The sequence below is a fragment of the Nelumbo nucifera genome, chromosome 3 (genome assembly GCF_055504915.1).
Source record: "Nelumbo nucifera cultivar China Antique chromosome 3, China Antique-T2T, whole genome shotgun sequence".
NCBI lineage: Eukaryota > Viridiplantae > Streptophyta > Magnoliopsida > Proteales > Nelumbonaceae > Nelumbo > Nelumbo nucifera.
The window spans coordinates 92,926,721-92,945,115 of NC_142651.1; the positions used below are offsets into that span (position 1 = coordinate 92,926,721).

At 40.8% G+C, this 18,395-nt stretch overlaps 1 protein-coding gene across 4 annotated transcripts in view; it reads right to left on the bottom strand.

The window, feature by feature from the left end:
• LOC104590729 (putative leucine-rich repeat receptor-like serine/threonine-protein kinase At3g14840) overlaps positions 1-18,395 on the bottom strand; it is a 74,482-nt gene that overhangs the window by 17,165 nt on the left and 38,922 nt on the right. For 3 of the 4 annotated variants that reach the window (XM_088901525.1, XM_088901526.1, XM_088901527.1), the window contains exons 16-17: positions 1,432-1,478; positions 54-427 (exon numbers count right to left, since the gene is read on the bottom strand). In XM_088901525.1, the coding sequence (XP_088757651.1) occupies positions 54-427; positions 1,432-1,478 (421 nt within the window). The remainder of the gene's footprint in view (positions 1-53; positions 428-1,431; positions 1,479-18,395) is intronic. The other variant, XM_088901528.1, reaches the window with a different exon arrangement.

Genomic DNA, 18,395 nt, shown 5'->3' on the forward strand with positions numbered 1-18,395 from the left:
CCTTACTTTAAAAGCTATTGAAATTATATGTCCATATAAACATGGTAAACTACCTGAATATAAACATCGAATACACGCCTGCCAAGGCTGGTATAGTTTTTTTCATTTGTAAAAATGATTTCCGCAAAATGGAGCTTCACAGTATAACTCCCATTCAAAAGACAGTATGCAATATAAGTGAGAGAGTTGGGAGAAGCACGTGCATTTGTGTACAATACACTGTCTTCCATTGAGAGTGTTGAGGTATTTGATGCTATATAAATATCTATGTAGTTATTATTGTCCACATAGCTACCAGTACTGCTAAATGCCCAGTAATTAACTTTAAAAAACTTTGAAGGCCCTCCTGCAGCTTGATCAGCTTCATATTTGTTACCATTAACTTCTGCCTCTTTTCCACCACAATTTATATGGAGCTTATACAATCCTAACACAAGAAGAAAAGGAGAAAAAAGAAAGAAACAGATTAGAATTGTGTAGACAAATCAAGGAAAAAATGGCATAGAAATTTGAACTGAAATTAGGCCTGGATTTTTTTTTTTTTTATCAGCAAGGAGAAATTTTATAGAGTTAATACAAAGGGGAAAGACTTCCAGCCCAAAGTACTACATTCAGTCTTACATAGCAGCCCAAAACAAATGCTGCCTCATAACTCCTTTCTTATCAAGGGAATCAGCTATCCCATTTGCAGTCCTCCCATTTAAATTCAGCACTTGTGTCTTTAGACCTAGAATAGTTTGATTCTGAAAGTTAAATATAATGGCTTTCCAGAAATGAAAAAACCATCCTGAAATTCTATAATCTACTTCTTAGTTTTGTATCTCTTTGTTCTTTTGTTGAGATATGGGCCTACAGCTTTATATCCTTAGCTTCTTTTATTTGTTTTATTTATGGGCTGGTTATGTAATGGGCCTATTGGGCCAGACTTCTTTTATATCTTTATACATTTAGTTACTTTATTATAAGTATGTGACGGCCAGGGGTATGATGGCCATTGTGCATACTTTATTCTTTTAATATAAATTACGTGTAAGGAGGAAGCAGCACACTTTTTTCTCCCCTCCTTTCTTTTTTTTTTTTCTTTTCCTTCGCTCTTCTTTCTCTTCCCTCCTGTTTCTCTCTCACTTTTTTTTGTCAAAATTTCTGCTGTTTTTCCCTTTTTTATTGATTCATAAAGTCTAGTCTTTTTAATGAAATCTTATTGGAAATAGGTAATCGGGCCTTTAAAATAAACTAGTTCTTATATATCATCTCCATCTAGCTACAGATGACACTAATTTATTATAAAGAAAAATAAAACACTAGTATTTCTTTATCAATAATGTACAAAAGTTAATGATCAGAATAGGATCAAATACTATTGCCATAAATGAAATTAAAGCAAAAAATTTGAAGGAAAAATTCCATTTTTCTAGTTTCAAAAGAACATACTTTTTTCTGGACATTGAGAGCTTTTCAGGCATGGGACTGCTCCAACTCTAGATAAATAACACATCAAAATCAAATTAGCTTCATAATATCATACTTTGAAAGAGTTACCATGTAACAGACAAATAAAAAAACGTTGGACATCATAGAAGTATTTTTATATTGTTGTTAAATGTCTAGGGCAAATGGTGTAGTTCTGGAATTTAAGGGGCCTTGCATGTGATTCTGGAACTGTTATGTTTTGGGTTTATTTAAGACAATGATGGGAGGTATTAGGGCTGAGAGACAGTGAGAAATTGACCCTGATTTTGGAGATATATATCTCCATTTTTTTATATAGTCTATTGATCTCCTCCTCTCCGATGGACATAGGCATTTAGACTGAACCAGGTAGATCCAAGTTTCAAAATTTGACTTGATACACCCCGTATTGGGTGTATTGTATTGTATCGACAGGCTGGTGATACTCTAAATAAGGTGTTTTTGAGAATTTGGTTATTTTCAGGGAGTAGGCAGGCCTAAAACCGACTCCCTGACCTAGTTTTGAAAAAAAAAAACTAAAAAATTCCATGCACAAGGTTCAAAATGTCGGTAAGCCCCTTCCAACGTATCAGGGTGTACCGATACTTTGAACCTCTAAGATCTTTGTCTTCAATGTTTTTACTTTCTTTTACTTTTCTTGTTTAGTTTCCTCTCTTCTATGTGTTGACATGGTTTTCTAGTGTTTGGTTGAAAAGAAGTCTGTCAACATTCTGGATTGTTTGAACTGGTATTTTGTGCTTGAGATGAGACCACTTTTGATTGATCAATCAAAACAAGTTAAACTTCTGGTATATGGTGGGAAACAATATTATAAGGTATAGATAAATTTTTTAACCATTTATCGAGGTGTTAAAGGTGCTTCAACTGGTTTGTTTTTAAAATTTAATGGATCAGAAATCACTTCAGACCATTGATCTCTGAAGTTATAAGCAATTTTTTATGATAACAATGGTTTTGAAAGGGACATTATATGGCTGTTTTGGGATTTTCTTCTTGTATGTGGAACTCTGATCCACACGACTGCTTTGGGACATTATATGGCCTGTTTTCCAGTGAACATTGTTGCATTTTGATGATAAAAATAAAAAATGCCATTACCCAATGTTGGTCCGAGCTATCTGGGGTCTCAGGAAGAGTGGACTGGATATGGACCTTACCTTTTTTTTTGCACTAAGTGGCCACTCACAGACTTCAATCTGCATTCTCACCCTTATAGAAATGGCCCCTTTTGAGGACAACAGTCTGATGATTAAGTTGTTTTTCTTTTTTTGGGGGGGGGGTTTCTTTGAGGTTTTGATCCTCAAGGAATTTTGTACTTGTAGAATTTGTCTCATGATTTTTTAATAGGTATGGGTTCATCTCAACTGGCTCAAGATATGTATTCTCAGGCTTCTTAAAAGTTGTTTATAGGAAATACTTGACAGAATTGATTGGTTAAAGAAGATTTAACTGGAGCCATTAGAGAATTTGAGGATAAACATATTGTGAGTCCTGGAATCAATGCCACTTTTCTAGCTATAGTTCCTAAAAAGACTGATGCCAAACACCCCAAAGATTTTCGGCCAATCAGCTTGGTGACTAGCATCTATAAGATTTTGGTAGAAGTGCTCTCTAGGAGGATCAAAGCAGTTCTCCCTTCTCTCATTAGCCAAGTACAAGGAGCCTTTGTACAGGATAGACAAATTATAAATCAGATCCTCATTGCAAATGAGAGTGTGGAAGAGATGAGGAGTGTTAGACAGTTTTGTATGCCCTTAGCTTCAATCAGAATGATGTACTTTATGAGTTTATTGTAAATGAATAAAAGTGCATATTTGATTCATGTTCCCTTGGTATGTTTCTGTGTAATCCCCTTAAACTGGACACTTAATGAGACTCGTGTTAGTTTAGAATGTTCACAGCCGGTGGGTCGGTCTGGGGAGACCTATCCTGCCAAGGCTGACACTCTGGTGCCACCAAGTCGGTTGGGGTGGCCTGTCTCAGCTGCCAGGGTGAGACCCTAGGCACATACAGTGTAGGATTAATTGAATCTTTGAACTGGACCAGATTTCCAGTATTGCCCTGGACCTTGGAGATTGATGGGCAAAACTGGAAAGTTACACCCGACCCCTAGACTCGATTATGATACTACACTAGGTGTCGGATTGGGCTATCTTTGATGTACCAATCAGTGAGATCCTTAGCGGGGGTCAAAACCTGGGTATGTTGGGACAGTCCGAGAATTCATCTGAGTGGGTGATCATAGTGACAGGATCAGCCCCTTTGTCGGACAAAGGTAATGATCGGGGATGCACTCTCACTGATGGAAACCAAGACTGCCGGCAGCCGATTTCAATCGTTGAGATTTGTTTTTGCAAAGTATATTTTATATGAGATATAAAAGTATATATATTATGGTTTCTAAGGGCTGAGAGGTTGAGTGTAAGACCATCGAGGATAATACCTAATGGGCTAATCTTGCATCTGCCCACAGTCCCTGGGTGTTACAAGGTGGCTTGGCCCAGGGACCACTTAGGGTAAGTGTTGGGCCCATAGAGCCCATTTAATGGGTTTCAGGGGGTGCACTGTCCATAACGGTGTATTCGGCCAGGCCTTATAACAAAGGCTGGGCCGAACCCATGTGGCTGATGTGTAGATCAATGCTTGGGTCCCACACCATACAAGGAAGCCCAACTGGGCAGCAGTTAGGAAGTTTAAGTGAGCACATAAGCTTAATGGGCCTAAAGCCCATTTCGAACTGTGCTATTTAATTAGTTAATTATGGGGCGAATTCTGAGATGGATTAGCAGATAGGATAGGGTCTTGACCCTATCCACTCAGAGAGTCCAGATCTGAATGTGATTCAGATCTAGAAACCTCCTAATGAGATTAGGAGAAAGCTAATCTAATATGCAGATAAGATAAGGGTTTATCCCTATCACCTAAAGAGAGATCTTATCCAAGTATGATTTGGATAAGTAGCACCTAATTGGATTAGGAGCTGATCTTTTAGGTTAACAAAAGGAGGGGGCGGCAGCCTTTAGAGACACACACAGATCATCAGATTTTCTTAAGTGCTGAAATCAAGAAGAGAGAATTCTGCACCCTACGAATACTCTCTTGCCGCCTCCCTGTTCTTGCCGCCCTGTTTGCCAGTTCGATCTCTAGCTGTGGGAGAAGTCAAGATTGGATCTTGACATCAGTTCTTTGAGAAAGAATTGATAGGAAGCTGTGCTCACGTGCCATCCTGCTGATTCTTGTGAAGGTCAGAGTTCTTGGAGAAGAACACTGCTGATTCTGCTCCATCCTGCACTGCGCCATCTTCAGTGGGAGCAGTCTTTGGATCCTTCCTTGGGCGTGAACACCTCCATTGGGAGATACTGTTTCTCCGTATCAGGTATAATCCTCTCCTACTCCTTTTGGTTCAGATCTGGTTCAGTTTATGGTTCAAGATTGATCCTTGAAAATGTGATTTTCTAAATAGGGAATGCGATTCCCAGTTGAAGGGAGAGAAAAATTTTTGAAATTCGCCCCCTTATTCCGCAATCTTTGGGCGTCCATAGGATGGATCTCTCATCCCTTCAAGGAGATCTGGCAGAAAAGGTTTTGTCTGCAAATTGGACTTGGAAAAGGCTTATGACTGAGTGGACTGGAGTTTCTTGTTGGAGGTGTTAAGAAGGCGTGGATTTGGGGACAAATGGTGTAATTGGAAAAGTAGATGTTTAAATTTGAAGAAATAGTTGGTTAGCCACAAGTGTGGGGTTCCATACCCACACTCAAGCTCTAGTGTGTGTGGTTTCATACCCACACCTAGTTGTTTCTAATTTCTTTTTAGTAGTTTCTAATATTTGTTAAGTTGGGCCAGCTGGCCTTATTGTTTATTTCCTATTCTTGTATGGATCCTAAAAGCTATAATTAAAGGAGTGTATGGGGAAGCAGATCATTCACCACTGAACCCCTTCTCTCTCTCTCTCTCTCTCTCTCTCTATTTCTCTCTTTTCTTCTCTTCAAACCTGTAATATAGTAAACAGTTCTTCTTCTTCTTCTTCTTTCAAGTTGGTATCAGAGCCTTAGATCTAGGGTTTCTCATGTGGATTTAATTCATCCGACCACATGAGAATTGTTTAGGGCTGAAAGTTCAAAAAGATCCTTATTTTGGCTGATTCTTGGAGGTTGCAAGAAGGCTTTAGAAGCTGTCCTAAGATTGGAGAGAGCTTCTTGTAATCAGGAAGGAATTGAGTGATCAAGATCGATTCTTGATCAAGATTGGAGGTGCCGATCAGTTTTTTTTCTTGGTTCTTTGATCAAGATTCAAGGTGCTGACAGTAATCGATTGATCAAGTTTGAAGACTAAAGGTAGCAATCAGTTTTCTGGGCTTTTTTCTTCATAAAGTAAGTACCTTTTCTTGAGATTGGTACTCAAAAGGACTTTGTTATTCACTCAGAGAGGTACGGATAGAAAATCTCAGGACTGATATCAATCCTAGGACAGTAGTTGACTGCTATCTAACTGCAAAATCATTGTCCTAGGTCGGCTGTTATCAGCCTTGAAATACAGTTCTTTCTTGTCATAGTGGTTTAAAACCTATTCTTAACTTAGGATGGAGTACAAGAACCAAGGAGAAGGTGTTTTTGGGACTGGTGGTTCAAGTAACATGATTGAAAACACCTTTCAGATTACAACTGTTAAGTTTGATGGGTCAAACTACTTGGAATGGGCCCAATCAGCCATAATGGCTATTGGGGGTAGAGAAAAATTGAACTTCTTGCTAGGGGATGTGAAGGAACCCTCAAAGGAGGACCCTGCTTATGCTAGGTGGGTGTAAGAAAATTTTTTGGTGATGACATGGTTGTGCAACTCTATGCCACACATAAGCCGAAACTACTTGTGGGCCAAAACAGCTAAGGAAATATGGGATGTTATGAAGGAAACTTACTCTCAGCCTCTTAATGTTGCTAGGGCTTATGAGCAAAAACGTGAGGTTAAAAATCTGAGGCAAGGAGAGAAGCAGGTCTTTATTTACTTTTCAACCTTAAAATCCCTGTGGCATGAAATTGACCATCTTGAAACAATTGAGAGGGAGAGTCAGAAAGATGCACAAACATATAGAAAGCAGGTTGAAACTAATAGAGTTTTTGAGCTCCTAGCTGGTCTGAACTTTGAATATGACATTGTGAGACAACAGTTGTTGACAAGAGATAATGTGACTTTATCACAAGCCTATTCCCTAGTGCATAGTGGAGAAACTAGGAGAAAGGTTATGTTGCAGCAACAACCCTTTGAATCAGCCTTGGTAGTAGTTAGACCTAAATCTGGGGGGGATAAAGAGAAGAAGGAAGCTAAAGACTTAGTATGTGAACACTGCAAGAAACCTAAACATACTAAGGACACCTGTTGGAAGTTGCACCCTCATCTAGTTCTAGCAAAGCTCAGAAATGAGAAAGGGAATGCTAATATGGCTGTCAACACTGATAGTACAACTTCATCAGGCACAAGAGGCACTCCTCTAGAAAAGAGTAGGAGGTCAACTAGGATTGTGATAAAGTTAACCCAAGCCGCCTACCTCTTATTATATTTATAATTAACTTAAAGATGAGATATTAAAAGGATGCCCTTAGTAGGGCGACTACTAAAACTGAACAGTCACAACTTTAAAAAATATAAACTAATGGGCCTAGGCCCAACAACTTCCTAACTAAATAAAAACAAACTAAAATAAAATCGGGCCACACAACACTCCCCCTCAATTTGGGAGTAAATATCACACATTCCCAACTTGCATAGATCATGCTCCAGCTTGTTCTTTGCAACACCTTTTGTGAGAACATCGGTGAGCTACAGATCAAAAGCAATGTATGGAAGGCAAACTTCTCCAGAAGTTACCCTTTCTCTAATAAAATGTTTACCCACTTCAATGTGCTTAGTTCGGTCATGCTGGACTGGGTTATGGGCAATATTAATTGCTGCCTGGTTATCACAGTATAGCATCATGGGTTCTTCTGCCTGTACACCAATTTCTTCTAATAGAGAATGGATCTAGAGAAGTTCTGAAACTCCATGTGCCATGGCCCTGTATTCGGCTTCAGCACTTGATCTTGCCACCACTGTTTGTTTCTTACTCTTCCATGAGACTAGGTTACCCCCAACTAGGGTGCACACTCCTGAAGTTGATCTCCTATCATCAAGGCATCCTGCCCAATCTGCATCTGTATAAGCCTCTAGTTTCAACTGTCCATGATCAGTGAACAATATGCCTCTGCCCGGGTGTCCCTTCAGATAAGCAAGAATCCTGTCAACTGCCTCCCAATGCTGGACTCGTGGAGCATGCATGTATTGACTTACTACACTCACTGCATAGGAGATGTCTGGTCTTGTCATACACAAGTATAGCAGCCGACCCACAAGTCTCTGATATCTCCCAATGTCCTTTATTGGTTCACCTTCTGATGCATTGATTTTATGGTTCTGATCGATAGGGGTGCTGATTGCCTTTGTTCCAAGCTTCCCTGTCTCTTGAAGGAAGTCCAAGACATACTTCCTTTGAGAGATAAAAATTCCATGTTTTGATCTTGCAACTTCAATGCCTAAGAAGTACCTTAGTTCTCCAAGATCCTTAATTTCAAATTCCTTATGTAGGTTCCTTTTCAGACTATCAATCTCACTCATATCATTCCCAGTGACAACAATATCATCCACATAAACAATTAGGACTGACACCAAAGATCCCATGCGCTTCACAAACAAAGTGTGATCGGATTGAGTCTGAGTGTATCCAAAAGCAATTAAGGCCTTTCTGAATCTGTCAAACCATAATCTGGGAGATTGTTTCAAGCCATAGAGTGACTTCTTAAGCTTGCATACCTTTCTCTTTTCAGTATCATTGTAAAAACCAGCAAGAAGATCCATATACACTTCTTGCAGGTCCCCATTTAGGAAAGCATTCTTCACATCCAGTTGAAACAAGGGCCAAGAGTATGAGGTAGCAAGAGAAAAAAGTATCCGAATGGAGGTCATCTTTGCAACTGGCGCAAAGGTCTCTAAGTAATCAATGCCATAGGTCTGCGTGTACCCTTTTGCAACAAGTCTTGCCTTATGCCTTTCTATACTTCCATCTGCCTTATATTTTACTATGTAAACCCATCTGTATCCAACTGTCTCTTTGCCTTCTGGTAGGTCCACAATGTCCCATGTCTGATTCTTAATCAAAGCTTCCATCTCTTCCTGCATAGTTGTCTTCCACTCAGGTTTGGAGAGAGCCTCACTAACACCCTTGGGTATAGACACTGAATCAAGAGAGGAGAGAAAAGCACGGTAGGAAGGAAAAAGTCCACTGTAGGATAAATACTATGAAATACAATGAGCAGTACACTTTCTCTTCCCTTTTCTGAGAGAAATAGGAAGATCAAGGCTATCTGTAACAGAGTTAGTAGGATCAATGGGAACTAAAATAGTAGTGGGACCAAGAGGAATACTTGAATCCATGTCAGCCGAATCTAGAGTCTCCAAGGGATCGACAGGAAGTGGTGTGAGTTCTGCTGTAGTGGAATCAACTGCCTTGTGAAGTCTCTATCGTGAGTAATGCTGAGAAACAGAACGCAAAGGAGGTGGCAAGGTAGGTGCCACAGGGTGGTGGTCAAGCATAGGAGTAGACACTGGGACTGGAACTGGGAGAGGAATAGATTGCTGACTTACTTCCCCAAAACACTCCCCCTGAGAAGGATTCTTTGAGAAGAAGTACGTGGATTCAAAAAAGGTGACATCCATGGTAATATATCGGCAGAGACTGGATCATAGCAGCTGTACCCTTTCTGATTCTCTGCATATCCAATGAAGACACACTTCTTTGCCTTGGGATCAAGCTTCGAGCGGTGAGGACCAAGGATATGTGCAAAGCAGACACACCCAAACACCCTAAGAGGAATATGAAACATCTCCCCTTGAGGAAAAAGAAGACTGAATGGAGTGTTGAATCCAAGTATACGAGAGGGTACCCTGTTAATCAGATATACTGCTGTGAGAACTGCATCACCCCAAAAATGAACCGGAACTGTAGATGTGATCATCATGCTTCTTGCAGTCTCAACAATGTGTCTGTTCTTCCTTTTTGCAACACCATTCTACTGTGGACTGTAGGGGCAACTGCTCTGATGGACAACACCATATTCTAACAGATATGAGGCAAGACATCTTTCAAAATATTCCCTGGCATTGTCAGATTTGAACACCTTTATCCTTGTTCCAAATTGTGTTAGTACCATCTGATGAAATTGCCTCACCAAGGATGGTATCTCATCGCGGGATTTCATCAAGTAAATCAAAGAGTATCGAGAGAAATCATCCACAAATAAGAGAAATTTGCGATAGCCTCCCATAGAAGGAACATGGTAAGGGCCCCACACATCCGAATGAATAACATCAAAAGAAGAAGAACATCTTTTATTACTAGGTTTAAATGAATGTCTACAATGCTTTCCAAGTTGAAAACCTTCACACTCCAGACTTGACAGACTAACAGACTCAAAAAGTTTTGGGAACAAAGAACTCAAAGAAGAAAAAGGTAAACGACCCAAACGATTATGCCAAAGCATAATTTGACTCACAGATCCTAACTCACTATCCCTGCTGACATGATGACTCTGATGAGGAGGAAGTACATCTAGGAGGTAGGTTCCATTCACTTTACGACCACTCCCAATCGTCCTCTTTGAATCCAGATCTTGCAAAATACAACGTCCAGGAGAAAAAAATACTGAGCAGTTCAGGTTTTTAGTCAAACTACTAACAAATAACAAATTAGTACTCAATCTAGGAACATGAAGGACAAAGGGTAGACAAATAGAATCACTAATCTTGACAGATCCCTTCCCAGCAATAGGAACATGGGATCCATTAGCTGTGGAGACCCTGTCTCTGCTAGAACAGAGCTGGTAAGAAGAAAAAAATAGTGGAACTATGGGTCATGTGCTCTGAGGCTCCAGAATCTATAATCCGAGGAGGTCCCTCCTTACATGAAGTGGAAACATAATGTGCAGTGGCATGTGAACTACCTGTGTGAGCAAAGGAGGCAGAGTGGACTCCACCAGTGCCACCTGTACCTTGCTGTCCGCTTGCGGTTGAACTGAAACTGGCTGTATCCCGCTGGTTCAGAAGTAGCCCATACCTCTCAAGTTCGGCCCTTACTGCAACAGCTGCAACAGACTCCAGAGCAGCTGTAGTAGGAGGGGCCGGAGTGTCACCAGTAACTGCCACGTGTGCGTTTCCCTTCTTATTCTTCAATCTAGTCGGCACAAGATGTGGGCAAAGCTTCCAGCAAGTATCTCTTGTATGTTTAGGCTTCTTACAGTAGTCACAGATCATATCTCTTTTGTCTTCTTTCTTGATTTCACTGCCACTTTGTTTAGGTTTCACTGCACTTACCATGGCAGACTGATCAAAAATGAGGTTTTTCATCATCACATCCCTCCTGCACTCCTCCCCTGACACAAAGGCATATGCTTGGGAGAGAGTGACACTGTCCCTGGAAAGAAGATGCTGTCATGCAATATCATACTCAGGATTAAGGCCAGCAAGGAATTCAAACACCCTATACTTCTCTAGATGTTTCTGATAGGTAGTTGCATCCTTAGTGGTTTCCCAAGCAAATGTCTCTAAATGGTCAATCTCCTGCCACAGGGTTTTAAGGACCGAAAAATAGGCTGCAACAAATCTATCTCCTTGCCTTGTAGCAATAATCTGATTTCTCAGTTGATAAGCCCTAGCAACATTCTCCCATTGTGAATAGGTTTCTGCAACCCCATCCCATATCTCCTTAGCCGTATTTGCCCATAAAAAATTTTTACTTATATGTGGCAACATGGAATTACACAACCAAGTCATTACCATATAACTCTCCTGCACCCACCGGGAGTTGCTAGTTTCGGGTTTCACCTCTTCACCAGTGATGTACCCTAATTTCCCACGAGCACCAATGGCCATCTTTGTAGATTGTGACCATTCCAAGTAATTTGCACCATCCAACCTAACTGTAGTAATGGTCCTAGCCCTGAAGGGGTCTCCAGCACCTCCTCCCACTGGTCCCATTTCACTCCTGGGCTTATTTTCAACTATGTGGCCCTCCATACTTCTCGAAAAAGGTAAAGAAAATAACTAAAACTTGCAGCAAGATCAAACAAAGCACCTTCTGGAACCAACAACACTTTCTTGGTGTCCTGGACTTTCTTCCCACAAAAGATTCCTTTTTTGTAGGATGGAAGAAGAGAGAGAAGAGGCAGCCGCCCTCTCTAGAAGCCTCCAAACCAGGCAGGACTTGAACCGCCCCTTACAAAAAACTCCAAGGAACCCTAAAAAATTAGGGCGCCACTTCCTAGGTCAAAAATGAAGAGTCCAACAAAAACAAGACTCTTCCCCTTTCTCCAGTTTTTCCTGATTCTGATGAGAAACCCTAGACCAGTTATAGGGCACATAGATCCATCAAGAAAATCCAAAAACTGGGCTTACCTGAGAGCTTCGATCAGCCTCTTAAATCATCATGCAGTCGGCCGATCTAGGGCTGCATGAGAGAACAACTTCAAGAACCTTTGGCCTGCTCTGATACCAAGTAGAAATCACTATTTGTTGATTCAGTCAAGCTTCTTGTGAGAGAAAGAGGGGGAAGGTCAAGATTTCAGTAGTAGAGAAGGAAGAAGAAGAAGAAAAGAGTAGGAGGTCAACTAGGATTGTGAGAAAGTTAACCCTAGCCGCCTACCTCTCATTATATTTATAATTAACTTAAAGATGAGATATTACAAGGATGCCCTTAGTAGGGCGGCTTCTAAAACTGAACAGTCACAACTTTAAAAAATATAAACTAATGGGCCTAGGCCCAACAACTTCCTAACTAAATAAAGACAAACTAAAATAAAACCGGGCCACTCAACACTCTAGATACCCTAGCTGCAGTTCGAGATGCTCTAACTCAACTAGAAAATGAATTTAGTAATTCAGCTCAGCCTACATCAGCTCAACAACCTACTTCAGCCCTTGCTCATACAGGTACAAGAGCTACTACTTGTCATGCTTCTGTCCGAGGTAATACTAGACCTTCCTGGGTAATAAATTCAGGTGCTTTAGATCATATGACCAGCATATCTACTCTACTTAGCACCAATTGTTTATCCTCTGGGAGAGACAAAGTTTCTATTGCTGATGGATCTCTTGTACCAATTTCTGGCAAGGGAGACATCAGATTATCAGATACCATCACCCTATCCTCAGCTTTGCATGTTCCCAAGCTTAGTGCTAATTTACTTTCAATTAGTAGTATAACTAAAAATCAAAACTGTTCGGTAACTTTTTTCCCTAATCAATGTATTTTTCAGGATCTGGAAATGAAGAAGGTGATTGGGATTAGTCGTGAGATGAATGGAGTCTACCTGCTGGAACATTCACAGGGGGAGTAGAGTGAAGCAGGGAAATTGTTTGTTTCTCTGTCTTGTAGTAAGATTACGCTTTGGCACAACCGCTTAGGTCATTTATCTTTTGGGTCTTTAAAGAGTCTTTTTCCAAACTTGTTTGAGTCAATAGAAGTGTCTGGGTTAAAATGTGAAAGTTGTGGACTTGCAAAACATAGTAGATCATCTTATCCTTTAAGTAATAAAAGAAGCAATCTTCCTTTTGAGATTGTGCATATCGATGTTTGGGGGCCCTACCATACTCCTACCATGGGGGGGTACAAATATTTTTTATTATTTGTTGATGACTATACCCATTTTTCATGAGTCTATCTTATGCACTCTCGAGATGAGGTCCCCTTTTTGATCCAAGCTTTCCATCAGATGATCCTAACTCAATTTGAAACAAAGATCAAGATTCTTAGATCTGCTAATGCCAAAGAATACTTTGCAAAACTCTTGGCATCCTATCTCCTTGATCATGGGATCATTCATCAGAGCACCTATCCTCACACATCTCAGCAAAACGGGGTTGCTGAGAGAAAAACACAGACATATTTGTAGAGAAGATGGGCCGAATGGCCCATAGGCTGTCATTCTATGTTATGTTTATGTTTTTTCTCTATAATGGGCCTTATTCTGGGCCCATACTCTTATATACTCTGTTTTGTAATTTCTTGCCCATCCAAGGGCCCCTCTGTAATATTTCAAAGATTAAGTTAATAAAATGATTTAGAGTGTTAGAGGGAGGTTAAGTTTGAACCTCTCTTCTCTAACTCTCTCATTGCCGCCAGCTCTCTTCCTCTCTCAACTTCTTAAGCTTCTCTTGTTCTTTTTCTGGTTTTGTATCTAATCTCAAGCTGTTCTAGACTACAAGAGGGCTGTTTTCAACTTGGTATCAGAGCAAGCCAGAGCTTGGCGTGCCCCTCATGTGGTTCTAGTTCAGCCAACTGCATGAGGAGGTTCTAGGGCTGAAAGCTTAAAGTCATTCGCTTGGTTCTTGGAGGTCATTGGAGGGTGCCCAAGTCTCTACACACTTGGTTCGGCCTGGTTTGAAGTTCAAATCAGAGATTCTCTTACTGTAAGTTTTCTCAGTTTTTGTTGGGTTATTTTCGTTGCTTGGGAGGGCTGTTAAAGCATTCAAAACCCTCCTCCATTCTGCCTTACTGTTGCTGGACTGATTCAACTCAGAAATTTCTGGGTTATTTTGGAGAGCAGTTTGGCTGTTATTGGACTGCCAAGCTGCTGAAACTGATTTGGAGTAAGTGGTACTAGTCTCAATTTCAGCCCAGCCTTTTTCTTGGACTTATACGGAACACTATTGAAGTGGTTTCTACTAGTTAACAATAGGCTGTTAACTACTGCACACAGAGTGTTTGACAAAAGGCCTCTTAAGGACTGTGGACTTTTTCTCTCTTTCTTTGGGACAACGGTTGTTGGGGACCTGGAATACTTTGTGTTTGGGGGTTTGCTGGTTGTTCCTTGAAGGCTGAAATAGTATTTCTTACTTTGGAAAGAGTTGCCACCGAGCTGGACTATCACAGTTATCAAGACTGAACTGATTCTGTGAGCTGGTTGTTGTTGCCGATTCAGCTCAAACTAAGTTCATCAAGAACCCCAGTACCTTGGAAAACTTATTAAAATCCTAATTGGAGCCTTTGCATGATGGATTTCTCGAACCTTGAAAGCAAGAATGCTGCTGAATATGGACAGACTTTGAGAACCCCAACCGATTCTATGTTGGCTGTAACTACAGTTAAACTTGATGGGACCAACTACTTGGCATGGTCGCAATCAGTGAAAATCCATATTTGTAGCAGAGGGAAATGGGGTTTTATTTCTAGGAGCAAAAAAGCTCTTCCAGAGGATGATCCATCTTATGAGAAATGGATGCAAGAAAACTATACAGTGATTAGGTGGCTTGTGAATTCAATGCAGCCACAGATTAGTCAGCACTATCTTTGGATGAACTCGGCTAAGGAAATCTGGGATAGTGTTGCAGAAACTTACTCCCAGAAGCTGAATGTTGCCAGAGCCTACAAACTGAGGAGTGATGTGAAGAATTTAAGGCAAGGGGAGAAGTCACTTGTAGCATACTTCTCAACCCTGAAATCTCTATGGCAAGAGATTGATTTGATAGAGGCTGTGACATGGGATACCCCTAATGATGCTGAAACATACAGGAAATTAGTTGAAAGGTACATGGTCTTTGAGTTCCTGGCAGGGCTGAATTCTGAATATGACATCACAAAGCAGAACATTTGGTCCAAGGAAGATGTTTCATTGTCTCAACCATATGCTTTGGTCAGTAGTGAAGAGAGTAGAAGGCAAGTGCAGGTTCAAGGAGTCAGAATCAATGATCATTTTGCAAATATGGGAATTAAACCCAAATGGGTTATAGGAGCTCCCAGTGGCACAGGAAAGAAGGAGGTGGTGTGTGAATATTGTGAGAAGCCGAAACACACCAAGGACAAGTGCTGGAAATTGCATCCCAGTCTTGTCCCTATCCGATTCCAGAAGAAGAATGATAGTAGAAAGACAGGAAGTGCACATGCAGCCACAAGTACAGAAAGCTGAATATGAGAAGTTTGGAAAGATGATCAGCCAGCTTGAAGGTATAACTTCATCATCGAACCCTTATGGAAGTTCAGCCACCACCGCATTTGCTCATTCAGGTATAAGAGCTTCTGCTAACCATGCATCCACCTCAGGTAATCCCAAGACCCCTTAGATCATAGACTCAGGTGCTTCTGATCACATGATCAACCTTTCCACTTTGTTTGTTTCATATGATTTGCTTCCTGGTCGTGACAAAATCACCTTAGCTGATGGTTCTCTTGCCCCTATTTCTGGCAAGGGAACTGTCAAGCCTACAGACTCCTTACTCTTATCTTCCACTCTTCATGTACCTAAATTGAATACAAATTTATTATCTATAAGTAGCTTGACCAAGTCATTGAATTGTTGTGTAACCTTTTTTCCTTCTCACTGTGTGTTTCAGGATTTGGAATCTCGAAAGGTGATTGGGAGTGGCCATGAAGCGAACGGAATATACTTGCTCGACACTCCTGGCCAATGTCTTGATTATCCCAAGAACGTTGCCTTTGGTTCTACTTCTTCGGAGTCTGTCAGTCGAATTTTGTTGAGTCATTGTCGTTTTGGTCATTTACCTTTTTCTGCTTTGAGTCATTTACTTCCCGAATTGTTTAAGGGAGTCAATGTGTCCAGTCTCAAGTGTGAGTCATGTCAGTTATCAAAGCATTGTAGAAACAATTATCCTTGAGAAATAAAAGATGTTCTTTTCCTTTTCATATTGTGCACTCTGATGTGTGGGGGCCTTACCACTTATCTTCCATGGGGGGCTACAGATATTTCATCCTGTTTATTGATGACTTTTCTAGATTCACTTGGATATACCTAATGAAATCCCGTGATGAAGTTCCAAGACTTGTGAGGCAATTTCATGAGCTTATTTTAACCCAATTTGATACCATAATTAAAGTTTTCAGATTTGACAATGCAAAAGAGTACTTTGAAAAGAGCTTATCCTTGTATCTCTCTGACATGGGGGTTATTCACCAAAGCTCTTGTGTTAGAACCCCTGAACAAAATGGAGTTGCTGAAAGGAGAAATAGACATATTGTTGAAGTTGCAAGAAGCCTTTTGTTTGCCTCACATGTTCCTACAAGATTTTGGGGTGATGCTGTTCTTACTGCTACCTATCTTATAAACCGTATGCCGTCTAGGGTTTTAGGGTTTAAATCCCTCTTCAGTCTTCTTCATCCAGACAGGGATCTTTTTCCGATTCCTCTTCGTGTGTTTGGTTGTACTTGTTATGTTCACATTCTAAGTGCCCAAAGACATAAGTTTGAACCAAAAGCCCACAAGTGCATTTTCCTTGGTTATTCCCCCACACAAAAGGGTTATTGTTGTTTTGATCCTAAGACTAGCACTTGGCATGTCTCTATGGATGTTACCTTTGATGAGCTTTCACCTTTTTATGGTTCCCCTCAGGAAGGACATTGTCAACAGGGGGAGAGTTTGTCACAAGTATTTGCTCTTCCTCTTCCTGTCCCAGTTGAGTCTCTTGACAAGCCTGCATCCTCACCAAATGAACCAAAGGAGGATCAACCACTTCATTCACCCTATCTTGGTGTTCCTATTTCTTTACCTCATCGTCCTACCCATAATCCAAAAGTGTACCAAAGGCAAAGTTCCAGAAATGAGCAAGCTGTTTCCCTTACAACAGATGAGGCTCATACACTCCCAATCACAGATGAGATAACAGGTTCTGCTCCAGCCCCCTTGGAACCATCATTCCCAGATCTTGATGTCCCCACTGCACACTGCATTTCTAAACACCTTTCTTATGATCTACTTTCTCTTTCATACTTTGCTTACCTCTCTTCAGTTGCTTCTAACCCTATTCCTAGGTCTGTATCAGAAGCTCTTGGAATTCCAGAATGGAGAGATGCCATGAAATTTGAAATGGATGCTCTACACAAAAATGATACATGGGAAGTGGTGGATTTGCCTGAAGGGAAGGATCCTGTTGGATGCAAGTGGGTCTTTACCATTAAATACCGGGCTGATGGGACTATTGAGAGGTACAAGGCCCGACTGGTTGCAAAAGGTTACACACAGACATATGGGATTGACTACCTGAAGACCTTTGCCCCGGTTGCCAAGATGACATCTGTGAGGGTTCTCCTATCTCTGGCAACTCACTTTGATTGGCCTCTTTATCAGTTAGATGTAAAGAATGCATTTCTGAATGGTGATTTACATGAGGAAGTCTATATGTCTCTCCCTCCAGGAATGTATGGGAAAGATATGCAAGGAAAGGTATGCAAGTTGAAGAAATCACTTTATGGACTCAAACAACAGTCTCCTAGAGTCTGGTTTGAGAAGTTTAGAGCTGCACTTGTTAGATTCGGCTATGTCCAGACACAGTCAGATCATATTCTCTTTGTGAAGAAAAGTGGATCTCTAGCAGTGTATCTCATTGTATATGTTGATGACATTATAGTAACTGGTGATGATGCCTCAGGCATTCGGGCCCTTAAGTCTTTCCTTCACACAGAATTTGAGATTAAGGATTTGGGAGAGTTGAGATACTTCCTTGGCATAGAAGTTGATAGATCTAAGGATGGGATTCTTATCTCCCAGAGGAAATATGTCCTTGATTTGTTGTCTGAATCTGGAAAGATGGGTGCTAGACCAGCTGCAACTCCCATTGATATGAATCTCCCAGAGGAAATATGTCCTTGATTCCTGTACTTGTGCATGACTCGGCCAGATATTGCATATGCTGTCAGTTGTATTAGCCAGGTCATGCATGCTCCCAGAGATACTCATATGGCAGCTGTAGAACGAATTTTGTGTTATCTGAAAGGCTCTCCAGGAAAGGGAATTCTATTTACTAAGCATGGTCATCTGAAGCTTGAAGCTTATACTGATGCTGACCAGGCTGGCAATATTGATGACAGAAGATCTACTTCAGGGTATTGAAGTCT